This window comes from Nerophis lumbriciformis, linkage group LG09, assembly GCF_033978685.3.
Source record: "Nerophis lumbriciformis linkage group LG09, RoL_Nlum_v2.1, whole genome shotgun sequence".
In the NCBI taxonomy this organism is placed as follows: domain Eukaryota; kingdom Metazoa; phylum Chordata; class Actinopteri; order Syngnathiformes; family Syngnathidae; genus Nerophis; species Nerophis lumbriciformis.
The window spans coordinates 11,913,924-11,930,404 of NC_084556.2; the positions used below are offsets into that span (position 1 = coordinate 11,913,924).

At 40.0% G+C, this 16,481-nt stretch overlaps 1 protein-coding gene across 2 annotated transcripts in view; it reads left to right on the top strand.

Annotated features, from left to right (window-relative positions):
- Positions 1-4,542: 4,542 nt before the first annotated feature.
- LOC133607694 (leucine--tRNA ligase, cytoplasmic-like) overlaps positions 4,543-16,481 on the top strand; it is a 44,270-nt gene continuing 32,331 nt past the window's right edge. Inside the window, exons 1-10 of one of the 2 annotated variants that reach the window (XM_061962567.1) lie at positions 4,543-4,677; positions 5,099-5,220; positions 7,820-7,907; positions 7,979-8,059; positions 8,149-8,289; positions 9,690-9,851; positions 9,923-10,035; positions 10,118-10,181; positions 11,921-12,009; positions 12,100-12,325. In XM_061962567.1, the coding sequence (XP_061818551.1) occupies positions 7,857-7,907; positions 7,979-8,059; positions 8,149-8,289; positions 9,690-9,851; positions 9,923-10,035; positions 10,118-10,181; positions 11,921-12,009; positions 12,100-12,325 (927 nt within the window). In that variant the 5' untranslated portion in view covers positions 4,543-4,677; positions 5,099-5,220; positions 7,820-7,856. Of the gene's footprint in view, positions 4,780-5,098; positions 5,221-7,819; positions 7,908-7,978; positions 8,060-8,148; positions 8,290-9,689; positions 9,852-9,922; positions 10,036-10,117; positions 10,182-11,920; positions 12,010-12,099; positions 12,326-16,481 lie in introns of both variants that reach the window. The other variant, XM_061962566.1, reaches the window with a different exon arrangement.

Consider the following 16,481-nt stretch of genomic DNA (forward strand, 5'->3'; position numbering starts at 1 on the left):
CTCGAGGTGTCGCAACGCCGAGTGCGCGCGCAGACGTTATTCGTAGGGTGCCTTTAAACAACCATAACACTTTAAATTGACCCAAATGTTTGTAAAGGTAATAGTTATGAAACAACAATTAAATAAAACTAACTAACATAGAGTATATTCTTTCAGGCCCGTTTCAAGGTATTTGGTGACCCCAGGCAAAGAGGGGACCTAGCTGGGCCACCCTTCAAAAAACTCAATATCTTTAACCGATTAAAACTAATCACACACTCATTTTTTCAGTCTTAAACATTTTTTATGAGTTTTGATCAGTACAGTACATATTCCGTACATCCATCCATCCATTTTCTACCGCTTATTCCCTTTTTTGGGGTCGCGGGGGGCGCTGGAGCCTATCTCAGCTACAATCGGGCGGAAGGCGGGGTACACCCTGGACAAGTCGCCACCTCATCGCAGGGCCAACACAGATAGACAGACAACATTCACACTCACATCCACACACTAGGGCCAATTTAATTGACCACTAAATGGTAACACCCGAATAAGTTTTTCAACTTGTTTAAGTCGGGGTCCACTTAAATTGATTCATGATACAGATATATACTATATATCAGTGCAGGGCCGGCCCGTGGCATAGGCCGCATAGGCAAATGCTAAGGGCGCCGTCCATCAGGGGGCGCCACGCCAGTGCCACAAATGTTGGAGAAAAAAAAAAGAGAAAAAAAAGTTGGTACTATTATTTCTAAATACAAAAAATAATCCCACGTTAATTAAAATGCAAAGTAAAGCCTATTTAATAGAAATATTATTTGTTACAACATTACGCCCCCCCCCCTATGATGTGGCATAGAAGGAGAATGAGTTTAGAGTGCTGGAGCCTATCTCACCTATCGGGCGGAAGGCTGGGGGTACACCCTGGACAAGTCGCCACCTCATCGCAGGGCCAACGCAGATAGACAGACAACATTCACACTCACATTCACACACTAGGGACCATTTAGTGTTGCCAATCAATCTATCCCCAGGTGCATGTTTTTGGCGGTGGGAGGAAGCTGCAGTACCCAGAGGGAACCCACGCAGTCACGGGGAGAACATGCAAACTCCACACAGAAAGATCCCGAGCCCGGGATTGAACTCAGGACTTCTCAGGACCTTCGTATTGTGAGGCACATGCACTAACCCCTGTTCCACCGTGCTGCCCCATATGTATATTAACAATGATTGATCGAGATTTTTATTAGTAGATTGCACAGTACAGTACATATTCCGTACAATTGACCACTAAATGGTAACACCCGAATAAGTATTTCAACCTGTTTAAGTCGGGGTCCACGTTAATCAATTCATGGTAAACATGTATAAATTCTATCAAATGTGTAATTAACACTAATAATTTTCAAATTGGTGCAGTAGATAGCAAGTTATGTATGAAGTGTCGGGCAGCTAAATAAATGATAAATGGGTTGTACTTGTATAGCGCTTTTCTACCTTTAAGGTACTCAAAGCGCTTTGACACTACTTCCACATTTACCCATTCACACACACATTCACACACACTGATGGAGGGAGCTGCCATGCAAGGCGCTACCAGCACCCATCAGGAGCAAGGGTGAAGTGTCTTGCTCAGGACACAACGGACATGACGAGGTTGGTACTAGGTGGGGATTGAACCAGGGACCCTCGGGTCGCGCACGGCCATTCTTCCACTGCGCCACGCCGTGGGAACTATTATCCATTTATTGTGGGAATGTCAGAGAATAAAAGTAGTTATGGTATAAAACAACAAAAGAATCAATCACATTCCTAAAAGATAAACATCCCAATGACACTGCAAACTTGTATTCTAGGTGTTCTGCATCAATTTAATAACGTGTCATTGAAGAATAAAAGTGTATTTCTTTCAATATGCATTACAACAAAAATGTAATATTAAAAAAAAAATGGATATATGCTGATAGTCCAAGTCATACTGACTGGTATACACAAGCTATGGAGAGGATATCAGCAGAAAAAAAAACTGCATTTAGTTTAAGTAACAATGAGTCATATATTGGAATATGTGATCCTTTATTTACATTTGTTTTGACCATGGGATGTCATTACATTCAATCAGCAATGGTAACTCCCCCATTTGCTGCTTCAATCTGCTGCCCTTCTGCCTGTGCTATTGATGTGTATTTCTGGTCTTGTCGCCCTCTCCCGGGCAGAAGGGCAACTTGGCAGTGCGGCTGCATCAAAAGAAACGTTGCATATGCTGCACTGAACCAAAAGTTGCTTTATTACAAGCGAGCATCATTATACAGGACTGCAGTGGCCTACTCAGTGGCCTAGTGGTTAGAGTGTCCGCCCTAAGATCGGTAGTTCAAACCCCGGCCGAGTCATACCAAAGACTATAAAAATGGGACCCATTACCTCCCTGCTTGGCACTCAGCATCAAGGGTTGGAATTGGGGGTTAAATCACCAAAAATGATTCCCGGGCGCAGCCACCGCTGCTGCTCACTGCTCCCCTCACCTCCCAGGGGGTCAACAAGGGGATGGGTCAAATGCAGAGGACAAATTTCACCACATGTAGTGCATTTGTGACAATCATTGGTACTTTAACTTTAACTTTAACAGTTCCTCAAGGAGGTCAGGTCAAAAATGAAGGACTCTTAACTTGGAGAAGCCAAACCATCAGTTTTATATTACTACCTCCTGTCTCTGTGTGTGTGCTAAGTCAGGAGAGCACATCCTGGCCTTAAAGGGGATGTTTGTGTGTAAGTGACTGAAAAGAAAACAGATGCTGTCATTGGGCTAAACATGTAGTCTCTTCTCACGGATAGGGCCATCACCTTTGCATAGGTCCAATTTTATTGCCTTTTCTTCCGCGAGAACTAATCCAATTCACACACAAATGTCAGTACTAAACTTATGTGCCCAAACTGAAATGCTACTATTTACTTAAACCTGGTGGTTCGCTTTCTCCAAGATGAAAATAAACATTCACCATATGCCAAAACATAATATGAGTTAATTATTAGTGCATGTGCCTCATGTTACGAAGGTCCTGAGTTCTATCCTGGGCTCGGGATCTTTCTGTGTGGAGTTTGCATGTTCTCCCCGTGACTGCGTGGTTTCCCTCCGGGTACTCCAGTTTCCTCCCATCTCGAAAAACATGCACCTGGGGATAGGTTGATTGGCCACACTAAATTGGCCCTTGTGTGTGAATGTGAGTGTGAATGTTGTCTGTCTATCTGTGTTGGCCCTGCGATGAGGTGGCGACTTGTCCAGGGTGTACCCCGCCTTCCGCCCAAATGCAGCTGAGATAGACTCCAGCACCCCCCGCGACCCCGAAAGGGACAAGCGGTAGAAAATGGATGGATGGAATTCACTTCACTATCTTTTGTGCCTGCACAGGTCTCCAGGGAATATTGGGACTTGGTCCATTGAATATTGAAGAGTTAAAAAAAACTATGATCTAGCCCAGGAGTCGGCAACCCAAAATGTTGACAGAGCCATATTGGACCAAAAATACAAAAAAAAATCTGTCTGGAGCCGCAAAAAATTAAAAGCCATATTACATACAGATAGTGTGTCATGAGATATAAATTGAATTAAGAGGACTTAAAGGAAACTAAATGACCTCAAATATAGCTACAAATGAGGCACTATGATGCAATATGTACATATAGCTAGCCTAAATAGCATGTTAGCATCGATTAGCTTGCAGTCATGCAGTGACCAAATATGTCTGATTAGCACTCCAACAAGTCAATAACATCAACAAAACTCACCTTTAATGCACAACCTTAAAAGTTTGGTGGACAAAATGAGACAGAAAAAGAAGTGGCATAAAACACGTCCTAGATAGTTATACATGTAAACAAACTACGGTGAGTTCAAGGACCGCCAAAATTAGGAGGACAAAACGGCGCTCGCCAAATACTCGAATCAGTGAAGCATGTTTATTATAAACAGTGTGCTTTATAACAATTAGGGAGGGTTGTGTCATGTTTGTCCTCCTACAGAAACCATATTAAAACAAAAAATAGATTGTTTTTCCCTCATCTTTTTCCATTTTTCATACATTTCTGAAAAAGCTCCAGAGAGCCACTAGGGCGGCGCTAAAGAGCCACATGCGGCTCTAGAGCCGCGGGTTGCCGACCCCTGATCTAGCCGGTGATCTGCTACTTACTTTTAGAAAATAAAGGGCAGAACAAAAGCACATTGAAGAAAGAAGGGGCATGGTGAGCTAGTTTATAATTATTTGTTTATTTCTAAATATGAGGAGGCGACTTGTCCAGGGTGTACTCTGCCTTCCGGGATATAGGCTCCAGCCCCCATGTTCCCTATTTTGCTTGATTGACTGTAACTTTTATTAGTAGATTGCACAGTACAGTACATATTTCGTGCAATTGACCACTAAATGGTAACACCCGAATAAGTTTTTCAACTTGTTTAAGTCGGGGTCAATTAATGGTACAAGCTTCTGGCTTCCTGGTGTCGTGTTTTTTTTAAAATCATAGTTAAAAAAAAGTTCAGGTTAAGTCAAGAAGAGTGGCCGTGTCGTGGCCGTCACCGCCACTCGTCGTGGCGTACAGTTCTTAGCCGGATCGCGAACGTTATCACACAGGACAATGCCTTTGGACTTCATTTCCCAGAAAGCATTGCGAAGAGGCTGACTTCCGGATGTCATCAGCCGCGCACTGGTGAGCGGTGGCGTGGGTTTCCCTTCTCTTGTCATACTGTCAATTTAATTCTGCGAAGCAACCGACTAAAACAGTTACATTATCGCCTGTGCCAAGATGACGGTAAGTCAGCGGTTTGAAGAGGAATTCTTGGGTGGATAATGCCAGTGTAGGAGTAGCACACGTGGACATGTTTAACCACATACTTTCTGTAGCTGCTAGCTAAGTCGGCTAACAGCTTGTGTTTAGTAGTACTAAAACACATCCGACAGACTTTGAAATATGTGACTAAGACATTCTGCTATATTCTTTGTTGTAAGTGTATATTAATTTGTATTGAAATCACGCCTTTATCTTCCTTTACGATTGCATTTGCATTGGCGAATGTCAGACCTGCAACTGCTTTGATGCAACACTTTGTTTCTTGTCATGGCTTTTGCAGGAGCGCAAGGGAACAGCAAAGTTGGACTTTTTGAGAAAAATCGAGCTGGAAATCCAAGCTAAATGGGAAAAGGAGAAAGCCTTTGAGAATGATGTGCCGGCAACCCTTGGGGAAAGTGCACAGTGAGTAGATTTTAGGAAAATAAATGGTCAGAGGCTTTGAATGCCAAGAAAACAAATGTTGTGCAGATCATACATGCCCATCCATCCATTTCCTACCGCTTGTCCCTTTCGGGGTAGCTGGAGCCTATCTTAGCTGCATTCGGGCGGAAGGCGGGGTGGGGTACACCCTGGACAAGTCACCACCTCATCGCAGGGCCAACACAGATAGACAGACAACATTCACACTCACATTCACACACTAAGGCCAATTTAGTGTTGCCAATCAACCTATCCACAGGTGCATGTCTTTGGAGGTGGTAGGAAGCCGGAGTACCCGGAGGGAACCCACGCAGTCACGGAGAGTACATGCAAACTCCACACAGTAGCGATGGGTTGATGAGGCGTCATGAAGCGTTTTGACACATTGCAAAACTGTATTGATACTGTGTCACTAAATACTGACATCTGCTGGACATTAAAAATCCCTACAGGCAACCTATGGACCGACTCAACTGACACTGATTTTATGACCTAGTATATACAATAATATAAACCAAGTCATTGTATTTCATTTAGGATTATTTCATATCTTCATTTAAATAAAAATATATTTTTTATCTTTTTTAGATACAGTCAATAAATGTGAACATGTATCATAACATGGAAATCTAAGATATTGTGTTGTGAATGAGGATGCTTGTGGACTGGGAATGTTTTTATTTATTTTTTTACACATTTTTATTAAAAAAAGAAACAGTTTTTCTAACGTATTACATTTTAGACGATTTCTCTTCTTTCTCCGGCTGTAGAAAAGACCCGCTCACAGGGCACAGAGGAGGCGTCAGTGCGACACAGTTCGCGTATCGGTCACGTGACCGATACAGCTCATGATCGGTCACGTGACTTTCTAAAAGCGGTACGCGCACCGACACAGGGTTTTGCTCTATGAGCTTGACGCATGCGCCGATGCATCGGTGTTACCGGACCCATCAATACCACACAGAAAGATCTCGAGTTCAGGATCAAACCCAGGACCTTCGTAATGTGAGGCACACTACTATTGGTGGCTTTTTAATATAAGCCTTCTCTCTACCCTCCAGGACGTTACATTTCCTCTTTTTTGATGTAGATACCTTATGATTTATTTCCCACATTAAATTGTTGAGTCAGTGCACCGTTTGTCAATTTAGATAATATAACACGTCTTATTTAGCCTTAGCAGAGATGGAAACGAGATGTAAACATTCACTTAGAGTCGGACGATTATGGCAAAAATAATCACTGTTATTTTGATTGCTCTTGTAATAACCATTAATAACACGATCAAATGTTAATTTGAAAACATGAGTATTTATTGTACCAACAAAACTCAACTGTAAATATAGTTTCAACGAACAAACCACAACAAGTATGATAGTAATAATAACAAAGTCAAATAACAAAAGCAATATAGAAAACAATACAATTCTGTTTTTTCGTTTAAACTTTTTTGAATTCTGTTTATCTTTACACTCATTTTACCCCAATAAAGTGTGTGCTTTTTGTGTCATATATTCAATTTGATAAAATGGTTGTTAATTTTGGCGACTTGTCCAGGGTGTACTCCGCCTTCCGCCTTCCGCCCATGTGCAGCTGAGATAGGCTCTTGCGACCCCAAAAGGGACAAGCGATAGAAAAATAAATGGATGGATGGGTTGTTAATTAAATGCAAAAATCCTCACATTTATTGGTGCAATACATCTTGGGAACATTTTTACCATTATTTTAAAACAAAGCATAATACGTTTGCAATGTTTATTAATACGTGTTAATGTTTATTAATACAATAGTAAGTGTTTTAAGTATGCAAGGTACTTTTTGAAACTTTTATTTTGTCAGCGCAGTCAGACCGGATTTGGCGCAGAGTTCTGGTATTGTGAAGGGGGGAAGTGTGCTGCTGTTCTGAGTTGACGAGTTTTGAGACGACTTGAAGCTGCAAAAAAAGAGAGAAAGCTTGTTTGTACGTTGATCTTACATCGATGATGCTGTTCACAACACAAGCAGATGAGATGTGTTGTATGGATTTTTTTCTTGATAGCTTCGTAGTTGAGTCGTTGTTTCAAGTGGTTATTTCGACGTTAAGTTCAAGACGGAGCAATTGAGTGTTTCGGGGATGAATGAGCGGTCCCGGACACATTATGTTCCCTAACAAATGTTCCTTCTCACAATGACAGTATTTCACTTACATGTATGTCCATTTCTGTGATACTCTGTGTTTAACAGCAGATTCTGTTTTTATTGGCCAATTAAGTGACTGTCCGCGGTTACGTGAACACGGAAATCATATGACCTTACTTTTTTTGGTGAGTTTAGTGATTATTGATTAGGCAAAAAGTAGCGACCATGGTGAGATCCCAAACGTGCTCTTTTTTCACTAAAAGTAGCGACCATGGTGAGATCCCAAACGTGCTCTTTTTTTCACTCATGCACTCCATCTGTTTCACCTTTTACGAACCTCTGAATTTGGCATGCACATATTTTGATGATCGTGACAAGCCATAATTGAAATCAAAATTCTATTAATTGTCCTTCCCTACATTCGCTATTGCTCACACTTGCCCTAAAACGCTTCTTTCCACAGCAAAAACAAGTATTTTGTCACCTTCCCCTACCCATACATGAATGGGAGGTTGCATCTCGGTCACACATTCAGCTTGTCAAAGTGTGAGGTAAGCTGGATATATTTTAAAAAGAAAATGTAAAAATGATGTCTCAAATGTGTATGTATTTTCCTTGTCAGTTTGCAGTTGGCTACCAGGCCTTAAAAGGGAAAAAATGCCTTTTCCCATTTGGCCTCCATTGCACAGGAATGCCAATCAAAGTAAGTGATTATTTTTCCCCAAAGACAGGTCTCAAACCTGCTCTGTGAATGAACAAATCTAACTGCAAATGCATGTTGTCTTTGCCAAGGCCTGCGCAGACAAGCTAAAGAGAGAGATGGAGCTGTACGGAAACCCACCACAGTTTCCTGATGAGGAGGAAGAGAAGGAGAAGGAAAAGCCAATGGTGTCTGATGAAATCATCATTAAGGACAAAGCAAAGAGCAAAAAGGTCTGAAAGCATATTTCTTTGTTTACTTTGAATTGTAATGTTGCATTCTATAGGTTTTCAAAAATGATTGGATTATTGCCAACATTTTAGTCAACAAAACAGCTGGGTAAACTGTTATGGTATTTTGAAGAAGAACTGCACTTTTTTGGAATTTTGCCTGTCATTCGCAATCCCTATGTAAGACTAGAAGACATTATGTCTTTCTTTTTTGTGCATTCTAATTTGTAATATACGGAAAGCATGAGGTAGCTAATAATGCAGATAATGGGAGTACACTATTGTGCCAATAAAGCCCTCTAAGAAACACATCAAAACCGCCAACAATACTCCATTTAGATCCTGTACAATCTAAATGATCGCAGACAAGCTGTTTTTAGCGGCGCTGTGAACACAGAGAGCTAACGAGGTTATGCAGCTATATTGACATACAGTCCTGAGCTGCTGCTGCTGCATTGCCCCTAAATTAGCAAAAGTTAATTCTAGATAACAAATCATGCCCCTCACCTGGGTAGTAGAAGCATGTGGTCATAAACTGAGAAGTTGGTAAACTTTGACAGCCAACTTGGACCCGGAGATGGCGAGAAAGACACAAAAAAGACGGCAGCATTCTTGATTTTTTATTTATTTATTTGTTTTGTCTCCGGGTGGATTATGATTCCAGTTTCATTGAAACGGAAATATTTGAACATCCCATCAGTCTGCATCCTAGTAAGAGCAGACAGTGTACAGTAAGACATTGTTTTTTTATGTTTGTAGTTTGTATTTCTTGTTTAGCACTTGTCCATACTGCTACTTGATGCTTGGTGTTTTACTGAAACTGCATCTGTTAGCACAACGCTTCTAAAACTTGTAGATCATCCTCCTTATATTCAGGCGCAATAAAATAAAGTTCTGGATCATCATTTGTCCCAAGTTATTTAATGATGGTTCTCATGAAGTTTGTCATGATTGGTAGAAGTTGTTGTTGTTGTTGTTGTTAAAGGCAAAAGTAAACATGAAGCGTCTGCAAAAATACGCCGCTATATGTTTTTAAAATGACCAAAATGCGTAAATATTATATGTTGTTATAAATGTGATTGTGACTACAATTAATATATACTTGTATATAAAATGTTTATGTTGGTTTTGGATGTTTTTTTAGAGCGCCTTATAGATGGACTAGAGCGACTCCAATTGGCTCTATTGTTAGCTGACTTTTTGCTAACGTTTATTTATAAATTACAATACATAAAAAGTCTTACATAGGGATTGTAAATTATAGGCGACATTCCAAAAAAATGCAGTTATCCTTTGAATACCCAAATAGAACATAAAACTCGTCATTACACATATCATTGTCCTTCATTGAAATCATTTATCACGCCATTTTACCTGTGTCGTTTTTTTGTTTGTCCCTTTAGAGTAAAGTTGTGGCCAAATCCGGTTGCTCGGCCTTTCAGTGGAACATCATGAGGTCCCTAGGCCTGGATGACAGCGACATTGAAAAGTTTGCCAATGCTGAACACTGGCTGGAGTTTTTCCCTCCTCTGGCTGTCAAAGACCTCAAACTGATGGGCGTGAAGGTGACGAAGACATGATCTGTGTGTGACGCTCCTGATGAAATGCATTTACATGGCACTCTGTGGCCACACAGGTGGACTGGCGGCGGTCATTCATCACCACAGACGTCAACCCTTTCTATGACTCCTTTGTCCGGTGGCAGTTTGTCACCCTAAAGGAGAGGAAAAAGATCAAGTTTGGGAAACGGTGGAATGGCTCTTTTAGAAATATTGAAGAATGGGTATCCATAGTTATTTGTATTAATCAATATCATATTGTGCTTGTGCAGGTATACCATCTATTCACCGAGGGATGGGCAACCATGCATGGACCATGACAGGCAGACAGGAGAGGTATGTGTATATTTTTCTTACATCAAAATACCATGTACAGTACAAGCACAGGCTCCCAACTTGGATGTGACTTTGCAAAAAGAGAAACTTATTTACAATCACCATTTTGGCTGCCACAGATGAATGAAGGTGATTGTCCACGATATTAACGTTTAAAAAGCAGGCTCCGAGGCTTTTTGTGGCCCGAAACAAGATTTTGTTTGTGGCCCCATTTCAGTCTTTAATATTACTTGTGTAACTCTAGGGGCTATGGGTCTGACTGCAGCCATGTGAGTATTGTGGTTTCATGCTCTAGATATGGAAAAAAAGGTGTAATATTTCTTAATTTGCGGTAGGGCTGGGTGATATGGCTGAAAACTGTATCACTAATTGTTTTATATCGGTCGACATCGATAATTATTGATATTTTTTAATGACCTACCGAACATAAGGACCAGGAGAAAAATATAATAAATGTAAACCTTTTTATTTCAAATGTAACCTTCCTCTGATTTTAATCCCCTCAGATATCAAAGCAGAAAAGAAAGGAAATGTGAACACAACCATGAAAAACACTGAATTAATGTAAACTAAATGTTAAAATCACAATAAACACTTTCACAACGTGCAAAAATAAAGAATAGGTAAAAAAAGGCTTAATAAAGTGTCACAAAATAGTGCAAAGATTAAATATGTAAGCATAACAGAAACATGAGAATAACTATTTTAAGGGTGAGTGCAACTAAAGAGGTGTGGGATTACTGATTATGAGCGCTTTGGTCTGACTTTGGTCAGTTTAAAAAAAATCGTCAAAATTGCCATACTGTAGAGGTGACTTTTCCTGTTTTATCAACAATTTCTTTGCTCTCTGCAGCACTCATTTTTAGTTTTCTCTTCTAACTCCATGCAAATAATCAACCGCAAGACATCCAGATGGCGCTACTAAACTTGATAGTAAGTAAGTCCATTTTATTTATAAAGCGCTTCTCACAGATAAAATCACAAAGCACCGTTCATTAACTAAAAGCTTTACTGAAAAGAGGAGTCTTCAAATGTTTTTTTTTTAAAGTGTCAAAACAGTCGAGCTCACGGAGGGACTGGTGCAAGTTATTCCAGGGTCTGATGGCTTTTTTTAAATTAAATGTTTTATTGATATTTGTTACATGTCTATCGCGGTGTATATTAATATTGTTTTATCACACAGCCCTAGTTTTCCGAAATGAATTTAATATGGCCAGGCCTTGAACCAATTGACAGCAATAAACGAGGGTCTACTGTATTACTCTTGGAACCAGAAGTAGGTTTGGCTATGGGAGCCTGAGCAGTACTGTATTGTTAATATTTTACAAGTTGTGTTAAGATTTGTATGTACTTAAAATAATCAGGTATGGACAATACACAATTTAGTCTATAAAGGTAGAACAAGCAAATCCTTGCAGAGTGACGATCACGTTGGTGATCAGCTACTGAAGGGAGCGGGCGCCATAATCATGTGTCTCCCCTGCCCAGTTGTTGTGGCCCTAAACAATCGCATAATGTTGCACTGCATATCAAATAAAGCACTTTAAAAGCTTGCGGCCGCAGGAAAGCAACAGCGGGCTCCCTAATCCTCCCCTGGGAAAAAAACGTTTACCTAACGTAATGAATAATAATGATTTCACCAATACCCTACAGTATAATTACGGCATGCTACTGTGTGGCTTTCTAGTTATGAACTAGGTTAATTTTTAACACTGAATTTTTTTGTGTCTCACTCATAGGGAGTAGGACCTCAGGAGTACACACTCATCAAAATGAAGATTGTTGAACCGTACACCGCGAAATTCAAGTCCAAAGTTTTTTACAGCAGGTAACAAATGACCTTCTTGCAAATGACATCACAGCCAATGCAATTTGAATCTGAGACAGAAGTAACGTTTCCATGCTGTCCTTCCTCCAGTGCTATGAAGTCCAGGAACATCTACCTGGTGGCCGCCACTCTTAGGCCGGAGACCATGTTCGGTCAAACCAACTGCTGGGTGAGGCCCGACATGAACTACGTGGCCTTTGAGACCACCAGCGGGGACATCTTCATCTGCACCAGGAGGTCTGCTCGGAACATGTCCTTCCAGGGATTCACCAAGGAGAATGGAGTAGTGCCTGTGCTCATGGAAATACTAGGACAGGTAAGCATTTATTTAATCTAATGGTAGATCAACTCTGACACATTGGTAAACATTGACAGAACAGTGGAACCAGTTGCCTAACTACTCAAGTCCTGATCCAATGTGTTGTTCTTGGTACTAAATAGTGCCAGCTAAAGCTGATGTCGAAATACATGGTCTGTTGCTTTTGTCGACATTAAATTTCAAGCTCAAAACAGTAATTTCTATAAAAATTTGGTCGGTTTATGTCCACATGTGTTGTGGTATTCTTACTTTATTATTTTCGCTTTCAAAGCAGGTTTGTAATTATATCAGAATCAATAAAAACAAATGTAGAAAGATGGTAAGGAAAGTTTTCTTACCTCCAAAGCTTTGGTATGAGACCAATGGTCCTTCCTTCTATTTCAGTTAAGTAAAAAAATGTACACATTTAAATGTCAACCGCGAGACTGCCGCAGGTTAAAAAATGCTATATCGCGTTTTCGCTTTACAGTAAATGTCAGGTGAAAAACAATGTCTGTTTTTAGATTTATTTTATTTAAAAGGGACGATACATTTCAATTATCATTTGACATATAGATTTGTGAGATTATAGCCAATAGCTAATTTCCATATGCAGTCCCTTGTCAAGTTTCTGTTAAAATGAAGACCCACAGATTCAAAACATAGCACACAGATTCACAATATTAAACATGTAAAATTCCAAGATTTACGTGCCAAAGGTGATGTTGTAGACACTCACTGCCACAGATGTACCTTAAACATGACATAAATGCATAAAACAATTGATAAAATACATACTTCATAATATGCACTTCCATTTTATACCAGTAGCCTATTAACAAGGATTACAATTTTGGTTCTTAAGCAGTCAAATCTTCTAGGCCTTATTAAATGCTGCTTGTATTGCTAGTTCCCTTTTATATTAAGTTATTGGGTTCCAGGTTTGACAGGCTCGATAGGAAAATGAGAATTGGTTAAAGGGGTCATATTATGATTTTTTTTCTACATTTAAAACACTCGTGGCCTACAAAACATGTAATGGTGGTTCTTTTGTCAAAGTTTTGCATACCGGTAGATTATATTTTACAGACCGTTTAGAAAGCCGCTTTCTGACTATATCTTTAGGCTGCGCCATTTTGTGGGTCAGTCTTATTTACGTGCCTCCACTTCAACAGCGAGCCAGTCTGCCCCACAACAACAGGATAACGAAAAAGGAGCTTATTGACTACTGCATCAGACTACAATGGCGGACTCAAGCAAAGCACTTTGCGTATAATCCGCTGACGTCACCAACGGTAAAAATCGTCACCTCCTGTTTCTGAGGGAGAAACTAGATGAGCGCTGTTCCCGATGCCACAGTTTTGACTAAAAAAAACTTTATTTCCTGACGACTGATTGTGATCACAGCTACAGGATAGCTTGTTAAGACAAAGATTCTCTAAAGTAAGTGAACCGAAGGTGCCGAAAAACCAGGGGCTAACTAGCTAAATGCTAGCTCAAAGCCGTTGCCTAGCAACCCCAAGCTAAACAACAAAACCGAAAGAGTTGGACATATTTTTAATGCTTCTGACCACAAAGGCTAACACAGGTCGGGCCGGTGCAAGGTACGTGAGAAAAATACCATAGATACGCCGCTTGCAACGGAAGCAAACAACACCAACGGCTTCACTTTGCTGCCGAGCAACCAAGAGCACGACAAGAATTCGTCAACAGAGCAATACACCGTTACCAGAGGTGGAACCGGACTTAAAAGCGTTAGTAGGAACTCTACAAAGCGATGTCAGCAATATCCACGAACAGATTATCAAAGGTGTACAAAAAGATGTTGCAGATCTCCAAGAACGAATGATCAGAGACAGAAAAGAGTCTCGTGATGATATGACGGAATTCAGACAGTTCAGAGAAAAAGTAAAGATTCTCAGTGAAGACAACACAGTATTAAAAAGGGAGGTGGAGAATCTGAAAGACGAAAATGCAAAATTGTGCCAAGCAGCAAGACGACAACCATTGGGACAACAGCAGTGTTGTGGAAAACATTAAAATGGAGATAGCAGCAGTGTGCCAACAGTTGCATGCCATGCAACAAGATTATATTGAACTGAAGAACTTCAAGGAGGAGATGGCTGCATTAAGACAACAGCTCAATGCCAGTCAAAATATCACCAATCTGGGGAACATCAGTGTTTTGGAAGACTTCTAGGTGGAAGTGGATCTGTTTACACGACAGAATGACCTCATAATTGCAGGTCTACGCATCAATTCTCGATCCTATGCAACAGAGGAAAACAAGACAACATGGACGCTGCTTCGACGGAGCATCGTGGTCAACTTTTTGCAATCAAAGAGAATTGATGTTGATATTAACACCATTAATGTGTGCATCTCACTGAATAGAAGAGGCAACAACACCACGCTAGTCATCATCGTGAAGCTCGGCAACAGGAAATCCAAAATGGCATTGCTGACACAAAAAAAAAAGCTTAATGGTACAAATGTGTACATGAACGACCACCTCACTAAACGCAACACTGAAATCGCCAAGAAAGCACGCGACTTGAGGAAACGGGGAAAAATTCAGGGAACTTGGAGCTCCAACTGAAAAGTCTACATCAAACTGAATGGGGATCCAGAAGCAAGGGTCGTAGTTGCCACATACATCAAGGATCTGGATGAATATTAACTGCCAGCAGCCAAAACAACAACAATAATGGAGTGTGATGAAAAACAAACATTGACATTCAACTACAAAATTACAACGCTCCAAGGGATTACCGAACAAGAAGATCTTTACTCAGGTGCACATTCATGTACACTTGTAGACATTCATAGGGCAAGACTAGAGATTGCTGAACAGGAATGTATGGAACTGAAAACATTTAGCAGCATTGATCATAATAGTCTGGAATTTGAATTAAATAAGCCTATAGATCCAGATAAAAAAAGCAGAAGTTTGTATGCAAACTACAACAACATTTTTTTAACATTTCAACGCACCCCTTCAAAGTGATCGCTATCTCAGAAACATGGATAGATGCTAAAAAAGGAATGAATTTTGACCTGGAAGGATATGAACTAAATTATATCAACACAACCAACAAGAACATAGGGGGAATAGCTGTGTACGTGATGAAGAACTACAAAGTGGTAAAAAATATATGTCATCAGCTATTGATAATATCTTTAAAATGTGTCATGAAAAATACAAGAACATATTAATCAGCTGTTTATATAGATCACCTAAGTCAAACATTGATACGTTTGAGAACTGGATTAAGGCAACTTTTACTGAAATCAGTCAAAAAATAACTGTATGTGGAGACGTCAGCATTGACCTCTTGAACCCAAACAAACAAAAATCCATAGATGACCCGAATGCAGCTGATATAGGCTCCAGCAACACCACAAGGGACAAGCTGTAGAAAATGGATGGATGGATGGACTTTAGACACATTGTACCGTATTTTTCGAACTATAAATCACAGTTTTTTTCATAATTTGGCCGGGGGTGCGACTTATACTCAGGAGCGACTTATGTGTGAAATTATTAACACATTACCGTAAAATATCAAATAATATTATTTAGCTCATTCACGTAAGAGACTAGACGTATAAGATTTCATCGGATTTAGCGATCAGGAGTGACAGATTGTTTGGTAAACGTATAGCATGTTCTATATGTTAGTTATTTGAATGACTCTTACCATAATATGTTACGTTAACATACCAGGCACGTTCTCAGTTGGTTATTTATGCCTCATATAACGTACACTTATTCAGCCTGTTGTTCACTATTTTTATTTATTTTAAATTGCCTTTCAAATGTCTATTCTTGGTGTTGGGTTTTTTCAAAGAAATTTCCCCAAAAATGCGACTTATACTCCAGTGCGACTTCTATATGTTTTTTTCCTTCTTTATTATGCATTTTCGGCCGGTGCCACTTATCCTCCGGAGCGATTTATAATCCGAAAAATACGGTAGATTGTTACATCCACAATGCAAGAAGGAGTGCTACCGCATTTCCTTTCTACCCACAGCCATAAGACTTTACACTTACTGTATGTGTTTACTGTGATCTTTTTTGGTGGTGAGCAATACATGTGTTAGTGATTTTTGTTTTATTTAATCTTTTATTTATCTATACATATTAGTGCACGATATGTAGTATTTATTACAA